This window comes from Melozone crissalis, unplaced genomic scaffold (assembly GCF_028551555.1).
Source record: "Melozone crissalis strain CALT ecotype California unplaced genomic scaffold, PUWL_Pcris_2 ptg000041l_1, whole genome shotgun sequence".
In the NCBI taxonomy this organism is placed as follows: domain Eukaryota; kingdom Metazoa; phylum Chordata; class Aves; order Passeriformes; family Passerellidae; genus Melozone; species Melozone crissalis.
The window spans coordinates 7,991,308-8,018,696 of record NW_026535819.1 but is presented as its reverse complement, the minus strand read 5'-3'; the positions used below and the strand labels follow the sequence as shown (position 1 = coordinate 8,018,696).

The following is a 27,389-nucleotide window of genomic DNA, read 5'->3' as shown; positions in this document are numbered from 1 at the left end:
GTTGGGTGTTGAAGCACATCCACCCCTTTGGGTGATGCTGAGGACCTGTGTGAGCCTTTTGACTGCACTCCTCCCCTCTGCCCAGCTCACACAGGAGCAAAGTCACTCAGCTGCCAAGAGCATCTCTCCTGGTCAAGCCTGGGTTAAAAAATAGATGTAAAAAAACAAACCCTCATTTCATCTTTCTTTTTTTTTTTTTTTTGATGATGATGTAAGGGAAAAAAAAACCAACAATGCAAATGGAAAACCATCAGAATCAAAGTGATTTTGATCTTGTCAAAAATTCTTTTTTTGAGAACAAACCCAACTGCTTTACCTCACCTGGAGCCAGTCCTCTTTCAAGAACCTTAGAGGAAACTCTTTCATCTCCATTCCTTGTGAATGACATGTTTTGGACTCAGCACCAATCACCCCAGCTGGGCTGGAGGCTGGCAGCCCAGCAGCACACAGCCCCTGCACCTCTCCAGCTCCTTCCAGCCAGTGACCTTAGAAGGTTTTAACATTAATTACAGTCCAAAAGATCACCCTGAAGCACAGCAGTATTAATAGCTCTGTTTTATCGACAGTAAACAGAGACATATGGGGTGAAGCATCGTGCCCCGGAGAGGCTCAGTGACAGGAACAGTTTGAAAACTCGGGAGATGATGGTTTCCAATCTTGCTCTCAAACCACTTGACCACCCAGCCTCTGCAGCAAAACACTTTTATGGCCAGTTAATGGCACTATGCAGAGTGCTGGGGTTTAGTTTTGTTCTTTTACTCCCGGAAATGGACAATTAAGAGAAGGGAGTGCAAAGACCTGTGTCTGTCTCTGTGTCTCTGTGCAAACCCAGCATTCACATCTTGCTGGAAACCTTCAGCTGATGCAGGCAAGGACCCAATGAGACACCAGTGGGGTGGCCAGTGGCAGAGAGACCACCAGGGCATGGGGATGTGGCTTTAAGCTAAAGGAGGGTGGGTTTGGTTAAGATATTAGGAAGAAATTCATTGCAATGAGGGTGGTGAGGTTACCAAAGCAGGTGTGGACTCCACAAGCCTGGAGGTGTTCAAGACCATCTTGGAAAAGGCTTGGAGCAACCTGGGATGGTGGAAGGTGTCCCTGCCCATGGTAGAGGGTGGGAATGAGATGAGCTTCAAGGTCCCTTCTAACCCAAACCATTCCATGATTCTGCATCTACATGACAAACCATGGGCAAAATGTTCACACTGAGGGAGGGAGCCAAGCCAAGGGCAAGGTGGGATTTTGCAGCACTACATGGAGATCCTCCTGCCCCACTCAAATTTATTACAGAGTTATGGGCCAAGACCAAGCCAGGCATCCTCCCCACAGATGAGGATACAGCTGCACTTGAATAGGCCAGCCCTGGTAATTTGTAAATAAATGAGGCCAAAGAGTGGTTCTGAGACCTCTGGGGTGAAGTCAAAGCCAGGAACTAAAAGGTCTCAGACCTACAGTCATTGCACGAAACCATGTCAGACAACCTGGAATGCCATATGGTAGCTACAATCTGGCAGAAGCTCCTTCATACCCTGGAGATGTTTTGTTTAGTGATAAACTTTCCTCACCACATTTCCTCATCTTCTCCCTGTGCTTTTCAAAGGAGCTCCAGGCTCCCTGCTACTGTCTCACAGCTGATTCTCTTCTTCACCTGTGCCTTCAGTAAGATCCTACATGAAAACTTGTATTTTTAGAAATACTAGAATGAATTTTAACTGAAGAGGTTTCAAAGAGGTCCAAACACACATGCTCTTGGCAGGGATCAGCCCTCCATGCCTGGAAATGCAGCAAATCACAGCATATAAAGTCCTATAAAGTAATGCTGGTTAAATGTTTACTTCTACATTCAGATCTATTGGGACCTGAAGGAACTTTCAGGGAGAGATGGAAACCAATCAACATCTGCCTCAGGAAATGTCAATACCTTCCTCATAGATTCCCCACCCAGTGTTGGCTGAAGGCTGGGTTTTATCACCAGGCTCAAGATGCTTCTTGGGGAGGAAGAGAAAACAGGAGGGGGATGTTAATGCTTTGGTTCCTGGAACCCAGTGGCTGTTGAGATTGTCTATTGCATTTCAAGAGATTTAAAACCCAGAAAAGAATGCTTCTATCCTTTCTATTTGGATATTTTCTCAATGCAGAGAAAATAACCAAAACCACAAATTTATACAGGCACAAAACTCTTAAGGCAGAGAATGAAAGCTCAAAACATGCTACTTATTTATAGACAGCATGTTTTCTTAACTGCCTCTCATGATGCTCATGACGTTTTAGTGCTTTACTCATGATCCTCATTTGCGGGAAGCGAGATAAGGACTTCTGAGCCTGACCTTCCTTAGCTGGGCTGCTGAGTTCTTTATATCCTACAGAGATACCACAGGCATTTCTGGTCTGCCTTGTCTGCTCTTCCTGAGGCCTTTGGGCTGGTACAGCTGCTCGGTGAGATGCTGTACCACATGGGCTGCAGAGGAAGGCTCTGATAAGGAGCTCAATTAGCACTCCCACAGATGCCAAGCCCCCACGCTAATTAAAGGTGTTCTACTGGGACATGCGATGTCTGTGTGGCCAACCCAGGATCTGAGAGAATCACAGAATCACAGAATAATGAGGTTGGAAGAGACCTCTGAGATCATCGAGTCCAACCTATGCCCTAACACCTCAGACTATAGCACCAAGTGCCACGTCCAGTCTTTTTTTAAGCACATCCAGAGATGGTGATTCGATCACCTCCCTGGGAAGAGCATTCCAGTACTTTATTATTCTTTTGGTGAAGAATTTCTTCCTAATACCCAACCTACACCTTCCCTGATGTAGCTGAGACTCTGTCCTCTGGTTGTGTCAGTGCTGCCCAGTGGAAGAGACCAACCCCACCTGTCTGCAACCTCCCTTCAGGAAGGTGTAGAGAGCAATAAGGAGCCCATGTGAATGAAGGGCAGGGCAGAGGTGCTGCTCTAGAGCCCAGCATCACACAAAAACACAGCCTCGAGCTTTCCAGAGTGGTGCAACCACACGATGCTCCTGCCAGTGGGGCTTGGCTTGAGCTTGGCTGATCTGCCTGGGCTTGGTGCCGCGTTCTGCAGCCACGAGACTCTTGCTGCTCACTCCAGCAGCTCGGCAAGGGCAGCCCTGGCTGGGGTCCCACTCACAGCGTGATGGATTCTCCCTCCCCTGGCAGCGTGGCTACCACCAGCACCCGTCACGCCGAGCCTGAAAACACAAATCCTGCCCTGGCTGAGGTGTTACATGCACGTCCTGCCATCCCTCCCTGGCTGGCCACAGCCTGTCCGTGCCTCCTGCACAGCCCAGGCTGGCGGGGCTCGCACGCACCCAGCCCCAGCGTGCTGACACGCACACACATCACACCCTGCCTTGCCAGCCCTCCTCGCTTCCTGTTCCAGCTGAAAAACAATGCTGAGGCCTCCCTTTAAAAGCCCTCAGTGGAGCAGCTCTTGGCATTGCCTGCTTCCCTGCTGCCCGGTGATCTCAGCACGGAGACTGGGCACGAGGGATGGGGGCCCGGCTCGGGCTGTGCCAGGACGTGCAGAATGGAGATGACAGAATGGTGCCCCCAAACACACCTGGGTGGGAACAGACCCAATGGAGTGCCAGAATGGTGCCAAAAACACACCTGGGTGGGAACAGACCCATCAGACCCTGCACTGTGCTCACGGGACCAAACAAACTGTTCTCTGTCATTCTTGCAGTCTGGGAGTGTCCTCAGCTCCCAGGCACCAAGGTGAGGGGCTCTCAGGAGGATTGAGTGGGGAGTGTGTTTCTCTGTCCTGATACCCACAGGTGTGCAGCATTAGACCTTCACCCCAGCATTTCCTGGAGCTAAAAGCATCCATAAATTACACAGACAGTTTCCCTAAAAGACTCTTCTTGAGCAGCGTGGGAGCCCAGGGGCGCTGTGGGGTGGAGCAGAGCTTTGGGTGTTTCACCACATGTTCCACATGCCATGGGCTGTGCGTGGTCCAGGAGCCACCCACCCACTCCTGCCTCCCCACCATGGGCTTGTGCATCCCCTGCAGAGCCTCCCAGCCACTTCCATTGAGGAACATGGAGCAGGAGCAGGGCTTGCCTGCCAGCAGCTGCCTGGAGAGGCATGAAAAGGGGTGTGTGCATTTAGTGCAAGCACTCCCAACTCAGAAACCATTAGAATTTAAAAAGAAATCAAATCAAATAAAAAGCAGCCGGTCCACACAAGCCACAGGAATGCAGCTGAGCTTATTGACAAGTCTGTGATTTGAGAAAATTAAGAGAGGTAAATGAGAGCAACACCCCCCAGTCTCTGCAGCAAATGCTGAGCAGACAATTAGCAGGGGGTGGTTTGGGGAAGGAGAGGATTTCTTGGTCTATTTGTTGGGCTCTGGCTTTGGGCTCACTCATGCCATGCCCATGTCCATGGTGCCAGGGGAGGGCTGGTGCCCTGGCAGGGGACTGACCACACTGCATCCCTGCCAAAGGCCCTGCTGGAGCCTTGGGATTTGGGCAAAGCTTTACAGGGCAGTGGTCACTCTTGTGCCATCTCCCTGGGGCTGGCACTGCCACAAGTGTCTTCTGCTGTTCATTGTCTTTGCTTCCAGCTCTGCTTTCCCATGGTAAGGAAACAGGGGACAGTGCAATCCTGAAAAAAAAAAAATCCCATCTTTTAGAAAGCTCTCCTCACTGTTCTACCAACCAAGAAAATTACCTTTTATAACTGAGCTGCTTTTAACCATCTGTGACAGCTGACCTGCTCCCATCAGCATGATGGAGGAAAAGGTTAGCAGCAACTGGTGCCACACTGGAGTATCAAAACCTTGCCATCACACCAATGCATGGGGCTGTCAGTGAACTGTTCTCACAATTCACACTTCTTGTCTTCCCAGGACAGCAAATGCTGCGAGACTAATCGTTATCCTTCAGCAGATGCCTCCCAACAAAACCAGACCACAGCTGTCAGATGGACCTGCCAGGACATGCCTCAGGTGTCTGATGTCTTTTGGAAGTGGATAAAACAGTGCCCATCAAATACTGGAGGAAGGAGGCAGGAGGAAGGCACAGGCTGCTCTGCACAGCAAGAAGCTGTTTGACCATGGATAGCTTGGGAAAAGGGCAGAGGAGACTTGATTTCTGAGACAGTGAGGGCAGGTGGCGCTGGGGACAGGTTTGCACAGCCTGGGGTCCATCTTTGCTTTGTGTCAACCCTGGGAAAGCCACCCAGGGTTATCCACGCTGCAAGGTTGCTTGAATTGCAGCAGATGCCATGGCCATGCTCAAAATCAGTGACTGGAGAGAACAGTACTTCTCACAGGGAGGAGTAATTGCTGATGAATTACAGGGCTGCAGGGTGGGACAGTGTCACTTTGGTGTCACAGCATCCCACACTGCGCTGCCCCAGGTCTCCAGGGCTTACACTCTGAGCTGTGAGGCCACAGAGAGCCAAAAGCTGGAGCAGGCAGGTTTGGGTGCTGGTCCCTTCAACCCCTGGGCAGCATCTGCCCTGCACCTGAGCCAAGCTGTGATCCAGAGTTGTTCAGCTCTCCCTCCTTTGAGCACTTAATCAGCCTCCTTTTGTTTCAGATCCTTGTTAAACAGGATCCAAACAAAGGGTGAAGGGGAAAGAAAGAAATAAATTAATTAAAAACCCTGACCACTCCTTGCTACTGCCTGGATCTATTGTCTCCCTGACAAAGAAATGCCCAGCAGGGCATTCACCTTCCCAGCCTCAACCGAAGCATCTCAATTTCCCAAGATTTCCCTCAAAACCCTGTCAATAACCCATCAGAGTAGTGATTCCCATTCCTGCCATGGTTGTGAAAGAAGGCCTTGATGCACAAGCCACCTTCTGTTCCCAAGAACCCTGCTCCTGAATGGTACCTGTGTTGGACAGCCAAGATTCCAGGGGAGCCCCTCTGCCAGCCGGACACCCTGTGAGCAGCGGGGCCAAGGCTGCCTTAGGTGAAAACTTTTCTCTGGAAATAAGGGGAAAATGCCACACAGGCCATGGCTTCATCCAGAAGGTGCAGGAAGGTCACTGCCACCCTCCTGGCTGCTGCATTCCTACAGTGTCTTCATCCCCATGCAGCTGAGAGTTCCAACAGCGCCACTGTCCCTCCTTGCCTTATGATCCCCTCCTTTGTCCCCCCTGATCCTTGCCAGCTGTTCAAGAAGCAGATAATGACTCCTCCTTCTCTCCCTCTCTGAGCACATCCTCCCAGGAGCAGCTTTGCCCCACTGAAGAGGGAAGAGCAGAGCAATCTCTGGAGAGAAGCTTGGAGCTCCTGATGGAGATGGGATGTGGATGAGAGAGCAGCTCCTTGGCAGGACAGCAGAACAACACACCCAAAGCAGCCACCCTGACACAGATAACATTGACACAGCTGATGTTGCAGCACTGGAGGTTTAGCTCCTAGGCACTCTCCAAGCAGGATTTAATTAGCTTGGAGATGCCCCAGCAGAATTCCGGGGTGTCCCATAGCAATGGGTCCCAGCTGGGAAGGCAGAACCATGGCAGAAGAAGCAGGATCACCATGGAATTACCAGCTTTAGAGAGGATGGATAGATGTCAGGAGCCAGGACATCCCTCTGGCTGTCCAGAGCAGCCAAGACCCCTGCCAGGGCCCTCAGAGACCCTGGCACAGAGCCCAAAACACCTGTGGGTTTGATTATGACCCATGGAGCAAGTTACCAACCTTAGATGAAGATCAGCAAGCCATGACAAATTAAGTAGAATGGTAGTGAATTTATCACAGGGTGGAAAAGTAGATTTTGGGGTTTCTGGAATGGGGATTCAGGGGGCAAGATGGAGGGATCTGGCTGTGTCCTGCCTTTCTCCTTCTTCTTCTTCTTCTTGGCCTCCATCTCCTGCTGTGATGGTGGCACTTTTGGATTGGTTTAGAGTAGAAGCTCACTGTCTAACACAGGTGATAGGTATTGGGAAGTAATTGTAAATATTGTACATGTAATTTTTAGTATAAAGACATAACACCATCCCAGGGGCGGGCAGAATGCCTGGAACTGTCCTGCTGGATGGACCTCGGCAGGGCAGGAGAAAGAATTTTATGGATAAGAAACAATAAACAACCTTGAGACCAAGAAATTAAGAGTCCTGGCTCCCTCTTCAAGCACCGGGCTGGGAAAAGAGACTTTTTAACATTTCTTGGGGTCACTCTGACAAGTTAGAGACCCTGACAGATAGAGGGTGTTTGAGGTCCATATTTCTTGGCAGTCACCATGTCCTTGCTTTCATCCTGCTGGCTGTGAGGATGAAGATTTGCAGATGTGCTTCTAAAGGCAATGCAGTAAGAACTGGCTCAGCAATTCCCAATATTCCCTGTCTGTCTCAGGGCTCGAGGCAAGGTGTTCCCCCTGCCTGGAAAGGCCACAGAAGGTCCCATGTTAGCCAGAATGTGAGTTGTAACATCCTTTGGTGGAGTGAAGAACCAGAAGGAGGTGATAATAAGCCACTGCAGGCTGGTGCTTTTGTCTCCAGTGAAGCAACAGCAGCTCATTAGAGTCTGTGATGTGCCAGAGTCCCTGTTCTGCTGGAATGCCCCAACAAAGCCCTTGGACAGAGGTCAGATGAGTTGCCTCTGACTCCCTGTGCTGCTGGAACAATTCCTACTGTGCCACAGCTTGGGCTGGTGCCCAAAGCTGCCAATGAGTGGCTGGTCCTGCACGGGCTACAGAGCATCAGTGAGAGCTGGTGATGGATCGAGCTGTCCTTGGGGCAGCAAAGGAGGGCTTTCCTCAGGCTCTGCATCCCTCTGAGGGTCTGTCAGAGCCTTTGCAATGACCATAAACCCCCCAGCTCCTCAGGGCAGGGTGTTCCCTGGCAGCACCTGCATCCTCTCTTCTTCCCGTGCAGTATCTGCTGCTATCCCCATCAGTTTGGGACACTCAGCCCTGTCCCCATCAGTTTGGGATACTCAGCCCTGTCCCCTCAGCCACAGACACCCCACAGCCCCCAGGCCAGCTCTGCTGAGGATGGGATTGGAGGGTGAGTTTTGCTTTTAGGGGAGGTTTAGCTTGTCTTTGCAGTGATCTGTGGGTGGGTGGATTTCAGCCTCATCTCACAGCATTGGTCCTGTGTGCCAGGTGGGTTATCCCAAGAGGGACACATCCCCTTAATACCTTCTTTGAGTCACTTATGGGATGGCTGCCATCCTCCTTTGTGAAGAGACAGCTGTGGCTGCAGGGGGGGAGCAGGAGAGAGGGAATAAATATTCACAAGGAGAGAGAGAATGAATACTCTTCCTCCAGATGTGCCAAGGAGAAAGGAGAGACAAGCAAAGCCCTGGACCCCTGCAGGGAGCTCCACAATGGGAATGTTCACAGCTAACCATCCCTGCTGCTCAACCTTCCAACACTCTGCAGAGCTCGGCCACCACCGGCCCTGGGGACATGGGCGAGAGGAAGGTTGTGACCCCTGTGAAATTGGGAAATCTCTGCCCCTCCCAACCTCACAGCCCCTCTAAACAAGAACCAGACACTCCACAGCGTGCTACCCCTGGAGATCCCCTTGGTAGGGCTTGTTCTCATTCTCCTGGGGGCTTGGCTTCCATCTGCACTGCTGGTGGAAATCCAGCCCGGGCTGGTGGTGACTTCAAAGGGCAGTGTCATCCGAGGAGCAGTGGGTGGTCCATGGCAAGCAAGCTGATGGCTGACTGCTCTTATAAAAGGCACCACAGTAGGGACCCTGATTCCAGAGGAAAGGCAAGGGCTGCACTGACCACAGGGTCCTGAGGGACACTCACCTTAGTGAGCTGTGCACCCCTGAGGGCACAGCTCTTGATCTGTCCCCACTGGGTTTGTCCCCAGCACCACTGACCAGCCCTGGCTTCACCTTCCACAGGCAGCAGTGCCAAACAATGCCCAGCAATAATGCACAAAGGAAAGGGGCACCCTCTGAGCACCCCAGCATCCCAATGAGACAAACCTCACCTGGGCTCTGGGTGCTCAAGGAGGCCCTGCAATGGCTTCAGTGTTGGCACAGAGATGGTGGCAGGCAGGGATGCTGTGTGCCAGCCAGATCTGCAGTGCCCACTGTCCCTGCGCCCCAAAGCCCCCAAATCCAGAGACACAGGGCAAGGAACTGGCAGTGAGCAGGAGATTCTCACAGGCCCAGCAGGCAGACAGGGAGGGTGGTGGGCAGGATGGAGGGGGGCAGGGGGGCCCAAAACAAATAATAAAAACAAAATCCCAGTAAGCATGTTAGAATTCGTTTGAAGTGCGGAGGAGCTTTCAGGCAGGGTTATGCACATCTCCCAGCCCGGCGTGATTTACACATTCCTTGCAAGCAAAGGAATCTTCCCTGATTTGAAGTAAAACAGATGTTTTGGGGTTTTCTTTCCCCCCCTTCCCCACCCTCTTTTAATCATTTCTTTATTGGAATGATGACTGCACAGCCAACCAGCTCAGAGCCAGAGCCCTGCTACCCCAGAAGCCAGCACTGGAGACCCTCTGTGCTGTGCCATGGGAGAGCCCCTTGTCACTGCAGTGACTGTATTTGGGAGCTTCCAGAGGTGTTGAGCCAGCCCTGCTCTCCTGCAAATGCTGCTCCAGAGGCACAGATCCCTGCAGGTTTTTTCCCTTGTTTTTCACTCTGCAGGATTGTAACTCCTTCCAGCTTTTCTTCCTCTGCAGCTACAGCTGATCCTCCATCCCTGCTCCAGCAGCCCAGGTCCAGGAAACGTTCTAACCTCCACCACCAGCCCAGGAGATGTGTTTGATGGTGGGACTTGCCCTTGTTGCCACACCTCAGTGTCACAGATCACCCCAGCTGTGCTCTGTCCCAGCTGTGTGCATTGGGAAGGGCAGCCAGGTACCTGGTCCATGCCCAGGGACTGGCAGTAGCAGTGCTGCTCACACACCCCAAGTGAAACAACCCAGCACAAGGAATGGTGTTGGGCAGGCTGGAGCTGGGATATCTGTTCATTTCAGCACGATGTGATCTCAGTCGAGTTACTTTGCCTCTATTTTTGTCACAAGTTTTCCACCCAGGAAAAATATTTGGGGAAGGAGCATCCATTTCCCAGAGGGATGCAGAGCACCAAGTGCAGTGGGGCTTCTGAGTGCTGGTTGATGCTGCAACCTACCAGCACAGCCATGCCCTTGAGTTTACACTCAGAACAATAACTCATGGCCAGTAGCAAACCCATCCAGCTGCCCCATCTTTCTTTTTCTTTCTCTATTTTATTTTTTTTTCCTTTTAAACCCTGTTGCTCTTTCTCAGCACTTCGTTGGTGGCAGGGTGGGAAGGATTTTTGTAACACATTCACGTACCAGTGGGACTCACTCCCATCCCCGTCTGGTACAAGAGATTGCACAAGAGACAGAGGAACAAACGGGGATGAGGAAATGCTGTGTTTATGAGAGGCAGCGCTGTCATCGTGAGCAAGGGACCCCCCGCAGCAGAGCTGGCCTGGGAGCCAGTGCATTTCCATTCTCTCCATTCATGCCTGGTTTCAAGCCTCCCTGGAGACTGCAGCCTGGCCAGGGTCCCACGGACTCCCACCCGCCCCGTGCTGCCTTCTGTGATGTTTGTTGTTGGGTGGAAAGAGGGAGATGTTGTTGTCTCATAAAAATGATGAGTTGAGAAAGAGCAGCAGCTTTTGCCATTGCATGCACTGCTTGTTTTTCCTCCTGCAGCAGAGGAAGGTCGTCCCTCCTGCATCACATCTCCTTTGCCACGTTCCTTGTGCTCCCCTGCTGCCCATCCTGGCAGGGCTCTTCCCTAAGATGAGTCTCTCATGGATTTTCCTGCTCATGCTGTTGCCTTTCCTTGCTGCCATGAGCCTTCTCCTGACCTGATCAGGAACCCTCCCTCTAATCCAAACCACATTGCTGCCTGATCTGACACAGTCACCAGTAAATAACCTTGACTGCAGTGCTCTGGAAGAGCCAGGGATCCTATATCACTGCTATTAATGATTTAGGATTGTGCATCATTTGCACATGACACAGAGAGGGTCTCATCCCTACTCCCCCCACCCAGCCACCTCCTCCAGGACAGTGCCTGCCCCCCTCATTTTAGGTGGCTCTAAGTGAAAGCCACCTGCGTGACAATTCCTCCTGCCTGTGTACACAAGGAATGGGAATGGCTGATTTCTGAGCTCCCTTGTGCTCTGCAGAGCTCCTACAAACAGGTGGGGTATTAATAAAAACAAAAGTAATCGCCCAGGCACACATACTACAACCCACTTGGGTCCCTCTCCCGTCTGCTCCTGCAAGCCCCTGCCTCCCCCTGCTTTCTCCACACACCTCAATTTCATTATCTCTGATCTGGAGCTGCCCATTACATGCTTTTTGCCAACATAAATATTTAATCCCTGTGCATTGAACAGAAAGGCCCTCGTGGAGTTAATCCTTCAACTCATGTTTCCACTTGGAAAACAATTTTGCTTGTGGCAGGGCAGCAGGTACGAGACAGGGACAGAGCCCAGAGCTGGAGGTGGCCTGGGAGAGCTCAGGAGCTGTGTGTGGGGTGATGCAGGTGGGCTCCATGCTGTGGGGTGGGCTCCATTCCATGGGCTTCATGCTGTGGGGTGGGCTCCATTCCATGGGCTCCATGCTGTGGGGTGGGCTCCATTCCATGGGCTTCATGCTGTGGGGTGGGCTCCATTCCATGGGCTTCATTCTGTGGGGTGGGCTCCATGCTGTGGGGTGGCTCTTCTGGAGCTCTTCTTCACTGGGGTGGCTCTGCTGGAGCAGGGATCAGGAGGGTTTGGATAGGTAATGGAAAAGCCGCAGGGGTCACTGCAAGCTGCTGCCTGGCAAGGGAGGTACAAGGGGGGCTCCAGGTGCAGCACTGTTGGGTTTCAGCAGCGTTTGGGACATCCTGTGTGCTGAACAACGTGGAAAGCCCGGAGTTTATCAGTTTGCTTCACCTGCCAATGTGTGTCGCAGATATCTTTTCATTAAAAATCCTTTCCTTAGGATTTTTCCTCCTGAGAAGCTGAGAGGCTTCAGGAACAAAATGCAAACATTGATTATCTGCTGCTGTGGAATGCAACAGGTGCATCTGTGATTGGTCTCATGTGGTTGTTTCTAATTAATGGCCAACCACAGCCCAGCTGGCTTGGACTCTGTCCGAGACAGAAACCTTTGTTATCATTCTTTGCTATTCTATTCTTAGCTAGCCTTCTGATGAGAAACTTTTCTTCAATTCTTTTAGTATAGTTTTAATGTAATATATATCATAAAATAATAAATCAAGCCTTCTGAAACATGGAGTCAGGTCCTCCTCTCTTCCCTGATCCAAGAACCCCTGTGAACACCGTCACAGATGTGGGTCTAAGCAGCCACACAACCCCACACTGCTCCACCTCTAAATTCACCTGCACACCCAGAGGCTGCTTACAGCAGGATCTGGCCATGATTTGCCTGTGGGCTATGGAGTAGGGTTATGGGATGATTGGTGTGCTTATGGGGCCGTTGGGTGGCACTAAGGTACCTGCTGTGGTACAGGACAGACCCTCAGCAAAGTGAGATGCTCCAGTGCCAGCTCCAAAGCTAAAAAGAGCATGGAAAGAAAAGTACCCCAAGGAATAAATTAAAGGCCATTTCAGGTCTGGGCAGGGGCTCCCATCCATCCACCTCCACACCCTCAGGAAGGCAGCACCCATGGGGATGCAACACCACAAAACATCCACCAACCTAACAAACCCTCAGACCCAGATGGGAGAGGAACAAGGGGCCAAGACCACCCTGCAATGCAGGGCCAAGAGTACAACTTGTGGCAGCTGAAATGGTTTGAAATCCTTCCCCTTGCATCAGCAGTGACGTGTCCAAACACTGAAGTAATATTTTGGTTTCAGTTGCTTTGTCTGAGAGGTTTCCCCAGCAGCCTGGGGTGGGTGTCCTGGACCCCAACCAGCCCTCCCCAACATCCCCTGCCCCATGTGAGAAACTGGGGTGAGCAGGACACATCCCCACAGACCCTGCCCAGGAAGGCTGGAACACTGGGATGTTGCAATGGTGCAAACCAGAGGGAGGGAAAACATGAAAGAATCCCAGCCCTTCTGGTTGGGGTTGTGCAATGAGATGAGGAGGGGAGGCCACTCCTGCAGCTGCAGGGCAGTGGGAGATGCTCAGAGGGAAGGAGAAAAGTGCCATGCTCCAGACCTAGCTCAGGTTGCTGCTGCCTTGGGCTGCCCTGTGGCTTCCCTGGCAAAAATCAAGAGGAGAAAAGATGGAAGACAAGCAACAGACCAAATCAAGAGGAGAAAAAATGGAAGACAAGCAACAGACACTGAATCAGGGGTATGACAGCCCAGAGATGTGGAGAGATGTGTCCAAGCCCAGCTCACTGCCCAGGTGTTTGGACAAGCTATTGGGACATGTCCCTGTGACCCAGCCTTGAGCTCCCTTCACACCCATCCTCCCAGGGCAGTGTCTCCACAGCCAACTCCATCCAGTGAAAACAGGACCCCACTGGCCCCTCCATCCACCACCCTTTGAACATCCACCATCCCACAGACCCTACTTCTTTTTTCTTTTTCCTTTTTTTTTTTTTTAACTTTCACATCCTGAAATAAGCTTTGGCTCCAAGGGTTTTAAGTGAAAGCCATGGTAATCATTTTTCCCCTTCTCATAACAGAAACCATATTGCTGTATAATCAAATTTATCTCATTCCTGATGAGGGAAGCAAGCATGGTGTGTGTGTGAGGTGACCAGGAGCAGTGAGGGCATGTGTGTGGTGGGAACAATTGCTCTGAAGGTGCTCCAAGGAAATTTCCTTGGGAGTGGCAGCAGATGGGGGTGACCAATGGGGCACAGCTCAGCACAGAGCATCACCCAGAGCCAGCCCCACCTCCCCACGGGGCTGCCATCTCTGCAGCCCAGCAGAGCAGAGACGCTCCTCAGCTTTTCCTCACACTTTACCATGGATCTCCTCACTGTATTGGAAGCCCAGCAAAGGTATGGTTCAGTTTTAATACATGTTTTATGGGAAAACTCAGGAAGAAGCAGCTGCTTTGAGGCTACTTTTTTTAATGTTTATTTTACTCTGTCACAGATTCAGCTGAAGCCAACAGGAGCTGTGGCTCTGATGGTGAAGCCTTGACCACGATGCTCCCAAAATGGAGATGTCTCCATTTACTGGCTCCTTTTGCAAAGACAGGCAGGGGGGAAACAACCCAAACCCCAAGGAATGAATTAAAGGCCATTTGAGATCTGGGCAGGGGCTCCATTGCCTGCAGCTCTCCTGTGACAAACTCCCTGTTCCTCTGGGAAAGAGCCATGGCCCTGAGGGGGAGAAGGGGTGGCAGAGCTGGAGAGGCCCCTTTGTGCTGATAAACTCCACTTTGGCATGGTCAGGAGGTGGGTGCTAACTGATGTAATGTTCTGCACAAGTCAGAGATTAAAAGAGATTTGTTTTTTTGAAAATAAATAACACACAAACAAAAGGAAAATGAAAATAACAATGTGTTCTTTGGGAGACAAGGCTGGTGAAGGACTCTCTGTGCTGTTGTTGTTACAAGAAAAGGATGGGCTGGGATGTGCTGCAGGTGTCCTTTGGAAAAATGAAACAAAAATAAAAAGTTTGACTAGTTTTATGGACTTGCAGCCTGATGTGAGAGAAATGCACATTGCTGGGCTTAGCTGGGACAGAACTTGCAGCTCATGGCATCCAGACTTTGCTTTTGAGAGTGGACAAAAGGATGGGCAGGTAGGGTTAGCTTGTGACTTATCCTCTTATCACTGCCAAATATTCCCACCTTTGGGGAGCTGGGGTCCCACCCAGAGTCTGCCTGAGCTGATTGTGGGGATGGTCTGGGCTCAGATGAGACCTGTGGGTTCAGTAGTGACTGGACACCTGGGCAGACCCCAGAGAGACCCCACAGAGCCCAAAGAGACCCCATAGATCCCACAGAGTCCCACAGACCCCAAAGAGACCCCATACTCCCCACAGAGACCCCAGAGATCCCTTGGAGTCCCACAGGCCCCACAGAGACCCCACAGACCCACAGAGACCCCAGAGATCCCATAGAGTCCAACAGACCCCACAGAGACCCCAAAGACCCACGGAGACATGCTCTTCCTCAGGCATGTTTGTGGACAGAATTGTGCTGCTTTTGGCCACTCCTTAAAGCCTGAATAATCCCAAATCTTGAGTTGTCTATAAATAATATCAGCTTGAGCTGCTACGGGCACAGGGCAGCTGTCAAACTTGCCACTCTCAGATCCCTGAGTCCCAGACTGCACAAGGAAATTAGGAAGAGAATAGAGAATACAATTCTTTGCAGGGAGCATCTCTTAATCACCTGATCCAAAAAAAGCAATTCTCCTAAATGTTCTCCTGAACATGACTCTCCTAAGTGTTCTCCTGCAGTGGGGCTTTGTGGAATGTGAGCATGGCCAGCCCTCACCTCTCTGCTCAGCTCCAGATCACTGAGGAGCTCCAGGCAGGTCACACCTCTCCGTCCCAGTTTCCCTTGCCAGGACACTGTGACCGTGTTCACAGGGGTCTCAGGTTGAGGGAAGAGACGAGGATCTGACTCCATGTTTCAGAAGGCTGATTTATTATTTTATGATATATATTACATTAAAACTATACTAAAAAAATAGAAGAAAGGATTTCATCAGAAGGGTAGCTAAGAATAGAAAAAGAAAGAATGATAACAAAGGCTCGTGTGTCAGGCAGTCTGAGCCAGCTGACTGTGATTGGCCATTAATTAGAAACAACCACATGAGACCAATCACAGATGCACCTGTTGCATTCCACAGCAGCAGATAACCATTGTTTACATTTTGTTCCTGAGGCCTCCCAGCTTCTCAGGAGGAAAAATCCTAAGGAAAGGATTTTCCATAAAAGATGTCTGTGACCAGGACACAGCCAACAAGGACATTTGCCCTTCTCCTCACTCCCTTCTTCTCTAGAAAATAAATAAAAGCAGGATGTGTCCTATGTTCTTTGTGTCCTGGAAATGGGATGTGTTCAAACTGTGCTGGAATAATCAAACCAGCATGGCCCTCAGCTTCCCAGCCTTCAGGAGGAGGGTGCTCTGCACCATGGAGACCTGATGAACAAAACAAAGGGCTCCAAGGCAGTAGCACGATGCAGGTTTGGCTGCCTTAGAGCAAATCCAAGCCAGCAAGGCCCGTGTTGATATTTATATCACAGCCCTTGCACTCCCTCTCCCATTAGTCCATGAGATAAGACTTGGATGTGGAGCAGCATTAGGTTTCTACACAGTCAGGAATAAAGAATACTCTCCAAGTTCTGTGGCTAAAAGGGGTTGGTGATATGGGACTGCTGATGGGGAAAAGGTGGAATTGTAAAGATCCATCTGTCTACCAACAGGCAAAGAGGCCAAAATCCTCCTCTCCACCCCACTGCCATTTCCAGGAAGAATCCTATATTGGCACAGCTGCAATACCCCATAAAATAACCCCTTCATGCCTCCTCCTCCTCTTCCTCCTCTTTCCTTTTCCTCACTACACCACTGCCAGCCTTCCTCCAGCCACCTCCAGAGGGACAATGTGGATGGCCCTGGACTCAGACAGGTTTGGGATTTAGATGCTGGCAGTTTTTAGGGACAAAACCAAAAATGTTATGTCAGTCTGATTGTCCTGAGGAAGGGGCAGAGAGGAGACAGCCATAGGAGGCAGCAAAAGCTGTTCTGTTGCTCTCTGTGGCATGAGGTATGAGCAGAAGCAGAGAATTTGGGAGGGAAAACCTGGTCTTTCAGCAAAAAGGTGTGAGATACCTATACACTTGGCAGATACTAAAGAAGAAAGTTCTACTGAGGTCAGAGAAAGGCATCTCCTGATGCCAGATCTGTCCCAGGTGGTTGGGTAGTGGTGGCAGAGACAGATCAGAAGGAAAATTCTGATTCAAACACAACTTTTAGAAGGGTGATGGCAAATAGTCAGCGTAGCAACACTGCAGCAGCACCTCGAGGCCTTGAGCCACCCAGGACACGAGGACTGCACGAGAGAGACTAAAACCTGAGCTTTTAAAGGGGACAGGTAAATAGGCGATGATAGAAGTGAGACAAAATGATCTTCTTAAATCCCTCAGCAGAGTAAATGGTGAAGTTGGGAAGAGCCCCCAGGTTTGACTGGCCGTGAAGAAACCATGAATGTCTTCCCTGTGGTTTTTAGGTGTGTGTCCTCCTGATGCTGGAGCCTCAGCAGGAGCCCAACCCACCTCCACAAATGGGACTGCATGAAGATGAGTGCAGAGATTGTACCCTTGTGCTGAGCCCTTGAGCTCCCTGTACAGCCCATCTCCCATGGGGCCAGTCCCCCTGCAAGCCAGTGATGCACACACAGCCCAGGTGAGCCCAGAGGGTTCTGTGCTGGACTCACTGCAGCACGAACAGCCACACACCTGAGCCAGCACAGGGCAGCCTGGCTCTGCCACAACCCCAAAGTGCTGAGAAAGAATGAGCCTGCACTTGGGGCACAGGCTTAGGATTCAGCAAAATCAGCTCCTGACTTGCCTTGTTTGAGCTCCTGCAAGCCAGGAATGCCTGAGGAGAAACTAGAGCCCTGCACCAGTCAGCTTTGGGAAGCTGCAGAGCACGTGGAAGGGGAGAGGGGGATTCAGTGAAGCAGCACAGCTCCTGTGCACACAGGGGACCTGGCCAAGGGCTGGAACAGATGTGTTTTAACCCAAGCCATGGAACTGTTTGGGATCTGTCTCTGATTGTTCCAGTGCTCATTTGTGACCGTGTTCACAGGGGTCCGAGGATGAGGGAAGAGACGAGAATGTTGACTACATGTTTAGAAGGCTTGATTTATTATTTTATGATATATATTATATTAAAACTATACTAAAAGAATAGAAGAAAGGATTTCATCAGAAGGGTAGCTAAGAATAGAAAAAGAAAGAATGATAACAAAGGCTCGTGTGTCAGGCAGTCTGAGCCAGCTGACTGTGATTGGCCATTAATTAGAAACAATCACATGAGACCAATCAAAGATGCATGTGTTGCATTCCACAGCAGCAGATAATCATTGTTTACATTTTGTTCCTGAGGCCTCTCAGCATCTCAGGAGAAAAAATCCTAAAGAAAGGATTTTTCATAAAACATGTCTGTGACACTCACTCATGTGTCTCCCTGACGAAAAACCAACAACAACAATTAGCATCATGTAAGGAGCAGGGGACTGCTGCCAGCATGAACACGCTCTTGAGCACCAAGGGTTTTCTGTTCCCCTTTTTATCCCAGCTATGCACACGGCAGAGGTCACTCTGCATTAATCAGCCTTGCTCTGGGCCAGCTCCTTCAGCACGTTCAGCCTGTGGGACTGCAGCCTCTGCATGCTCTGGTGGGCTCTCCCTGCTCCACACTTCTCCATTTTTCTTTAAGTTCACCAAAAAAGGGATGTTCCATGCTATCCCAAGGTGAGCCTGGCCATGCTGTCGATGGCCTGCAGATCCTGCAGAGGATGGCACTGCCTGGGCAGGACTTGGTGTGTCCTGGCTGCAGATGGGAGCCTCGTGTTGCCATTCTGAGCTCTGACTGAATCCCCTTCCCTCCAGTCCTCAATCTTCAACCCCTAGGAAGAGGTTTCCACCTTTCCAACACCCCTGGAACGTGCTCTTCCAGAGCTTTGGGCTGGTTCATGATCACCCTGGGGAAACCCCATCTGAGCCAGCAGAGGGAATGTAAAGGCTTCTTCACAGCATATGAACACACTCCAAGGAAAGGCTCTGGAAGGAATCCTGATGACTTCCATATTATTTCCAGTAAATTTTGTGCTGATTCTTGGCACAAACACTGGAAATGAATAGGCTAGGTCAGGAATGTAAATAAAGTGAAACATTGGGATTTAATCTAATCTATAATTATAGTATCTGTGGCGCAGGGAAGAGGTTGGTGTGTTTGCACTGCAGCTCCATTGAGGAGCTGGAGGGGGTTTTCATTTCCCTTTCCAGAATTTCCCTTTTTGGCAGAGGGACGCTCTCCCCAAGCATCTGAAGGAAACGTGCTGGGCTGGCAAAGCTGCCTTCTGGTACACCAGGTACAGCTCAGCCATGAGGCATCCCCAGGCACTCCCCCAGCAATGGGGTGAGAGCTGAGATGGGTGAGCTGGGATGAAGGCTCAGGTAGACTCTGGGTGCCCAAGAGAAGTTCCCGCCTCCTCCTGGATGGGTTTGTGGGGTGCCCAGGGGAAGCTCCTGCCTCCTCAGTGAAGAGATTGGATGGGTTTGTGGGGTGCTCAGTCCCCCAAGCTGAGTTTGATCTCTGAGACAAGCCAGAGCCCTTCCTCCTCGCTGTTGTTTTGGTTTTGGTTCATCACAAGCTGCCTGTCAGAGCCTGGTGCTCCCAAGGCTCCCAAGCCATCCATCTGAGTGGCACTGGCTGCTGTCCAGGCTGGCGGCTCCACGCAAGGTGAGCACTGCACAGACACATCCACATCTCTCCCTCTGCCCTCCTCACCTCATCCTCTTACAGATCCACCTGGGAGGAAGCTTGACAGACAGCTCTGGTCCAGTTGACCCCAGGGGAGAGCAATTCCTTCTCCATTTCACAAGAATGTAAGATTTCTGCTTTTTAAGAACTGCAGCAAAACTTCAAGGACCATCCTCAGCACCCATGTATAGATCCCTGGGGTACATTCCCATGAATTCAGCATGGATCTCCATGGATGGGCACCTGTGTGTGGTGTGGCATGGGTACTGAGGATGGTCCACACATGCACACAAGCCTTTGGAGCACGTGCCTTTGCTGACATGATCTACTTGCTCTGGAAAACCCTCTGTGCAGGGACTGGCATTTTAGCCCCAATGTGTTAAAGGCAAAGAAAAAGGGCTGTCAGGCAACATATTTTCCTCAGACTGAAACTGCAAAGGACAAAGAAATTAGTTCTCCTTTTGTTCATTTATATTTTGGAATTACAGAAGTCTTAAAAGCAAAGGAATCAATCAGACTTTGTTTATTTGTTTGCTTGTAGAACATTTTTTGGGTTTGTTTTCATACTCCAGCCTGGCTTTGATCTCAGGCTGGTAGTACTCCAAATGAATGGTCCACAGCAGAGTGTAATTGCTGTAGGTACTACAGAAGAAAAGGACAGGATGTTCGACATATTTACAGGGCAGAAGAGACTTCCATGACCTCCCAGTCCCCTTGCTAGGGTTATGTGATACCCTCAGACTACTGCAGAAGTAAATAACTTGTTTTTGATGCTGCAGATTGTGTGCTTACCTCCCAGCCTAGAGAACAGCACAGAGCCCTGCGAGTGGCTATAATCAGGATTATACCCAGCCCAGAGCTATTATAGATAGCTATTTTTCCACAGAAACAAATGAAACAAGCAGAAGAAATTCAATTTAAGAAATGACCCCGTGCCCGTGTTTGTGTTGTTGTTCTGTCTGTGCGGGCGCAGAGCAGCGTTAGCCTCACATTTCACTGCTCTGGCTTTCCTCACGCTGTGTTGCAACTGGGTGGACATCTGAGCAGAGGAATATTTAATGGGGGTGCCTGTGTCGCTGAGAATGCTCAGCAAACATGCTGGGCAAGGCCCAGATTGGAGCAGGAGGGTTGTTATGTGTTGGGCATACAGGACCCACAGCAGCTCATGCCAACATGGAACAGGGGTTCATCAATCCATGCAATGTGCTGGGGCAGGCAGCAGCCAGCAAGGAGTGGGTGCTATGGTGTGCCCACATGCAATTGAATTTTTGGATGCCCAGGAACAGGGATCTGTGCCCCAGAGGTGCCCACAGGAACATGAGCCATCCATGTGTGCACTGCCCTGGGAGCAGAGAGCCAAGCCATGCTGTGGGGGGACAGAGCCAGAGCTGTGTGCCACCCTGGGGACATCTGAGCAGAGCAATATTTAATGGGGGTGCCTGTGTAGCTGAGAATGCTCAGCAAACATGCTGGGCAGGGCCCAGGTTGGAGCAGGAGGGTGTGTGTGTGTTGGGCAGGCAGGACCCACAGCAGTGGAGCAGGGTTTATCAGTCCATGCCACGTGCTGGGGCAAGCAGCAGCAGCCAGCGAGAAGGGAGTGCTGTGGTGTGCCCATATGCAATGTTTCTGGATGCCCAGGAACAGGGGTCTGTGCCCCAGATGTGCCCACAGGAACATGTGCCCATCCATGTGTGCACTGCCCTGGGAGCGGAGAGCTAAGCCCTGCTGTGGGACAGAGCCAGAGCTGTGCATCACCCTGGGGCTGTCCCCACACAGGACAAGCTCCAGAGCTCCCTGGTGCCAGGGCACAGCTGCCTGCTGGCTGCCTGCAGCCCTGGCTCCCCACAAAAGCTGCTGTCCCATGCCCAGGGCACAGGGCACCGCCAGCTCTGCTGCCCACCTCCGTAGCAATGTGCCTTGGGGCTGGGATCGAAGCACAAGACTGCCTTTGACCACAGGGATGACAAAACCCTGCACAAAGCCCTCTGCCTTCCACCCAAGGCTCTCCCAGCCCTCTGCAGACAGCAGGAATTAGCTCACAGAGCCCCTAAAGTGACGGGTGAGTGCAATTGCCCCTGCCTGGCAGATGGGGAGGGTGCCTTGGCAGCCCAGGCTGCCCAAGAGCCAGACCTGCTGGCTCCCAGCTCTGTGTGCTCACCACGGCAGCAGCCTCCATCAAAACCAGTGGCTCTTCCCTGTCCCAGTGCCCCTGGCAGCTGGGAGCTCACAACAGGCCAGTTTTATGGGAGTTGGGTGACTAGCAAGCTCTGTGGTTGCTCCAGCCTCTCCCCTGGCACCTTTTCAGAGCAGCCCAGTTCCCAGAGAAATAAATAATTATATTTATGCATTATAGATATTCGACAAGAAAATGTCTGATATTATTAAATGGCAAGAGGTACCACTTGGAGCCCACTCCTGGAGACAGCCCTGCTCCAGGGATGTGCAATAAAGGCTTTGGAGGCTGTCAACATACTTAACTGGGGGGTGGTAGAGGGAAAGTATTAATCAAGGTCTTAAAAAGTTCTCGCTGACAGACTATTTGCCAGCTCTCACTTTAAATGCTTTTGTGGTCCCATAAAAAGTTTCATTACTCACTACAAAATGTGTTTTAATTATTGCAGTCACTCTGACATTAAGCCCTGGGTGTTTCTCTCTTGCTCACTCTGTCTCTCCTCTGTCTCCTTGCCTCTGTGCTCTGTTTTTCCTCTCTTACTGATCTGAATCCTGATATCCCTCTCAAGACAGAGGATGCCCTGGCTAATGAGCCAGATTGGAAAGCCCAGACCCTGTCCAAATGTTTCTAAAAGAGAAGTTAAAATTCAGATCTTGATATTATCCCTTTGCTCTGGAAACTCATGAATCCACAAGATTCAAACAGAAAATTCAACCCCCAAAAAGTATCTCAGAAGAGTCAAATATCCACAATAAGTGGGCAGTGGGCAGAGGGATTTGGTGTCTCTCTGATCTCAAATATGTCCTAGTAAGAGAAACAGCAATTTATAAACACTTTTGACATCTATTTCATCCCACCAGGAACTTGGCAACTTGCTCCAATCTGACCACATCAGCTTAGTTCATCCATCAGAGACCACCCTGTCCACCAGGCATGGACCTGGAAACACAGAATGCTGAAAGTAAGAGTTATCCAGGAGTGTCCCACAGACTCCCAGTGCCTCCAGCACTGCACTGGCAGACAGTTCTTTTCTATTTCACCCAAAGCATCAGGCAGAGTCTGACCATTTGCCCCGTGTCTGGTGTAACACAGTGCTGACCAAAAAGGTCAATAACAACCCAATAACAGCATTGGAGATCCCTCCTTGCCCCCAGCAGCTCCCCATGTGTCTCTCCTTACTTGTACAGACCATCTGGTTCCAGGCACTTGAAAATGACTGAGTAGAGGCTGGTTTCAGGGACATCTCCGTGGCTCCGACCCGCTGCCACGCAGGAGGTTGCCAGGCCAGAGAGCAAATCATCTGCAAAGCTCAGGGATTCTCCTGCAGAGCAAAGAGGAGCGAGACCAGAGCATCAACACAGGTGTGAATTACTGCTGACCGCTTTAAAATCACTGTAGGAACATCTCTATTAAGGACGCACAATCAAAAACTCCAGCTGGCTGTGGGATGTCCCAGGTCTGTGTGGAGAATGTCACCTGTGGGCAAAGCAAGGAGGAAACACACCTGGGCCACCAGCTGTGCAGGGATGGGGGCCAGGGCTGTGTCACTGCGTGGCCAGCTGCAATCGCAGCACAGAGGGGATGTGTGGCCTCACTGCAGACACTGCAGAAACACCACCCAGAGCTGGGATACAGAAGATCTGGAAGCCTGGCTAAACAAGGATTCTTGCCCTTGCTGCATGTCCAGCTCTTAAGCATGGCCTTTTCCAAACATTACCTGCCACAGCAAAAGGTGTTTCTTCTATGCTGGACTAACAGCAAAAAATACATTTTTAGTGCTTGGGTAGAATTTCTCTCAATGTGATGGTTTTGTTTTTATTTTTTTATTTAATTTAATGACACCCAGTAGCTTTGCATTCCCTTTCATCAGCACTCTGCCAGCTCCTGGAGCTCTGACTGGATCGCCTTCAGTCATGCTGAAGAACACTTGCTTTTTTATAAGTACTCAAAGGAAAAAAAAACACTAATTAAAAATACTGAAAAACCTTTCTTTTTAGTCTTCTGGTTTATAAGGCCTATTAAACACTCAGATCATGGCCCAGCTGAAACTGAAAATGCTCCATTTATTAAGGTTTTTGGGCATGACTGTCCACTGCTGTGCAACCTGTCTCCTCGCAGTGGGCAGCCTGTCTATTGGTTAGAGCTCATTGCATTTAATTCCCATTTCACACTGGTGTAACTGAAAGCCTGAGGTAACACGGAGGAAAATAAGACAGAGCATTGCCCAGGCTGTGCCCTGTTCCCAGTGGTGGGAATAGGGGCAAGGCTGCTGTAGGTGATGGCTGTGTAAGCCAAGCTGGGCCCAGATTGCTGTGCTGGGTACCTTGTGCATGGGGAAATGTCAAGACATTGCAGCAGAGGGAGGAGGAGAATTCCCTTCTCAGCACTTCTGTTTTTTCTAATGGCAAAAGTGACTGAGGAGCACTGAAACGAAGCACCAGTTCTTGGTACAGACCCTAAGGAAGAAGCCAGTGGTGTAACCAGCCCAGAACATCCCACTGTGAAGCTGAATTATCCAGGTAGAAGAAAAACTCCCCTCATCCCCAGCCCCCTAAACCGCATTTGCGTCTTGTCTCAAAGCACACAACTCGGTAACAAATATCCCCCTTGGCCAGAGAAAAGAGCAGCAATAAATTCTTTTCCTCCCTGAAGGAATCCAAGCCTTAATTATTCATTTTAATGCTCCCAGCACGACTTGTTCTTTCCAAACTTTTTCAGGCAGCTCTGTCACCAGTCTCTGCAGCTCAGCCCAGCTCCTGGACCCAGGTCTGTCCCAAATCCCAAGACAACTCAGGCAGGTTGGGTTGGCAGCAGGAAAATCCCTGCCTGGAAGTCACGAGCACTGCCCAGCCTTCAACAAGTCCCTCAGCTCTGGGTTTATGGTTTAAGCAAACAAACAAACCCCTATTACTCATTTCCAATTTTCATTTCCATCCCTTTTCCTACAGCATTGGGCTGGATTGGGGAACTCCCTGTCACCAGGAGTCATTGGGAGCAGACTCTGCCATGGCTTACAAACCTGATGAATCACCAATTCAGGACCAGAATGTGCTGTTGAAGTAGAGCAAAGGGCTTTAAGGCTCTTCCAGACTCAAGCAAGTTCCCTCCTGAGCAGGAAGAAGCCTCATGGGGGGACAGATCATCCCATGGATGAATACTGTGGGATCTCACACCTTCCTCTAAGCAGCTGAGGAGGGCTAGGAGAGAAAATAGGTGGGCTGAGATTGCAGTGAGAGCTGGGTGAGGCCAGGGGGACTTGGAGTCCAAGATCTGGGCTGGGCAGCCCCCAGGTAGGTGGATCAGCCAGGATATCTGTGCCAGGGAGCACAAGGGATGGGATGGGCTGAGACAGGGAGAGGGTGGAACCAGACTTGCAGGAGACTGGAAATGAGATGGAAAATGTCATGTGCAACCACTGGCTCAAAGAATGTGTTAAGGCCAGGTTGGACGGGGCTTGGAGCAACCTGGTCTGGTGGAAGGGCAGGACAGGCCCACGGCAGGGTGGGTGGAATGAGATGATCTTTCAGGTCCTTTCCAACACAGACCATTCTATGATTAAAATTGCACAGCTAACTTTCTCCAGGACACACACTAACATCTGAAAGCTCCTCTTCCATGGTCTTCCTGGGTAGTTTTGAGGGAACAGGCTGGCAGGGAGCAATGCCCTCACACACAGCAGCAGCTGCTTCCCACAGTGGTCTGGTTTGCCATGGATCAGACCTGCTCAGGGAATGGAGTTCACTTCTGTCCCCCCTGCATAGGAGGAAATGAAGATTGCAGGGTCTGTCAACAGTGTCTCCACTTGGATTGAGACAAAACCCTTGCAATAAAATCCTCAAAGCAAGAGGTTCAGTCCCCAACCTCTGGGTAACTCTCCTCTCTTGTTGGGTCTGCAAAGCAAAGAGGTTTTTATGAAAACAGCAAAATAGATGCTAACAAAGATGCTGGAAGCTCAGCCCCAAGGCTGGGAGTTTTTCTGCACCTGAACAAGCAGCAGTGAGATCACTGGTGGTGCCAGACTGCACAGACCATGGAGCAAAGACAGAGAAGGGACACCCTGGGGACAGGGCAGGACTCAGAGCTGTCAGCCTGCAGCCAGTGCAAGGAGCTGCCATTCCCTGCTCTCCCCTGGAAAAGCAGGGCACACAGAGATTGTATTTGTTCATCTCACAAAAGAGAAGGCAGAGACCCTTCAGTCCTCAGTGTTCTGAGAGAAGCTGGAATGAAATTTCCTTCTTTAGGAGCAGAAAACAAGTTATTCCCTAGATTTAGATTGGGATTTTGTCAGTGGAACAGAGCTAAAGCAACAGCTGCTTTTGGTGGAATGGTGAGAGAATTATCATAAATCAGAGAATGGTTTGGATTGGAAGGGACAAGAAAGATCATCCCCTTTCACCTCACCCCCAACCACAGGCAGGGACCTTCCCCTAGGCCAGGTTTCTCCAAGCCCTCTCCAACCTGGCTTTGGACACTTGGGCCACTTGATTGACCAGTAATGTTGCCCTACCAAGAAAAAATGATCCTGGGATCATGCAGCAGCAGGAGAACACTGACCCTGCTGCATGAGGCCACATGAGGACTAAGTGCACGGCATTCCTCAACTGCGCTCAAGAGCAAGGCACAGGAAAAGAAGGACAGAAGATTTCACAGGGAAAGGACAAAAAGCCCAAATTCCCTAATAAAAACAGATAAAAAAAGGCCAAATAGAGACACATGACTGTGAACACGTCAACAGAGCAGGCACTCAGATGGAAAAGCAATAGTTAGGTTAATGGGCAGTAATGGCCAGAGGATGTAAATTGGACGTGGATAAATGGTTGGTCTACTCCTGCAAAGGGCAAATAACCCAACCATCTTTTAGGAAGGAGTTTGACCACTTTATAAAAGGGATTACATGGATAAGTAGCTCGTGATGGAAAGCAAAGGGGCTTCTTTTTCCCATCTGGACTTGTGTTCTCACACATCCCGCCAGCAAATATAAAGAAGGATTTCAGCCTCCCAAAGCAGCCCTGAAGCACAAACCTTCTAGATTGCCTGAGTATCTTTGCTCATGTTATTAAATTTCAGGAAGAATCCAAAGGTTCTCTGCAGAGTAAATGATAGCTAAGTACATCATCTCTGTGGAGTAGGAGATATTTTATTGACCAGACAGACATCTGTGTCCTTCATTAATAGTAATAAATAATTGATGTCACACTAAATAAAGCAATAAGCTGTTACAGATATCAAGGACAAATAACTGGCTCCTATGAGGATGCCTCACCTGTGTTCACTTCTCAGTAGTAAAAACCCAGAACAGAGCTCAATATCACTATGGAAAATGCTGTGCACAGAGCAAAAAATGTCACTTGCTGCTCACTGACTACAAATTATGGGGCAGTTGTGCCCAGCAATGGGATGCTGACACTCCTAAGTGCAAGGAGTTAATATCCTTGCAAGACTTTCTTCTCCCTTATTTTCATGCCTTTCCAGGGCTCATATACCCCAAACCATCCACTTCCCGGGCAGCTTTTGAAAATCCATCTCTGCTCTACTAATAACTGTCAGGAAGATGCAGCTCCATCCAGGCGGCATTTCCCTTCTCTCCCCTTTCTACTGCCTCGTCCTCATTCACAGGCATGACTGTGGAGTTTGGCAAATCTCCTCTTTTTGGTTTTCTAAGCATCTTTTACACTGACTCCAGTGGTGTGGCTGCCCTTAAAATAGAGGAAAACACCAGCAAGCTTGGAGCTTGAAGCTTCCCATTATGGGAAGCTCTGCAGACTTCTGGCCACAGCAGGCATAGCCAGGGGTCATCCCACTGGTGGCACTCTGGGATAACTGTAGGAATGTCAGGGGTAGGATGGTGGGGATGGATGGAGAT

General features: G+C 50.3%; 1 protein-coding gene across 1 annotated transcript in view; it reads right to left on the bottom strand.

The window, feature by feature from the left end:
- ASTN2 (astrotactin 2) overlaps nt 1-27,389 on the bottom strand; it is a 357,490-nt gene that overhangs the window by 11,974 nt on the left and 318,127 nt on the right. Inside the window, exon 20 of the mRNA XM_054283890.1 lies at nt 22,706-22,847. Within this exon, the coding sequence (XP_054139865.1) occupies nt 22,706-22,847 (142 nt within the window). The remainder of the gene's footprint in view (nt 1-22,705; nt 22,848-27,389) is intronic.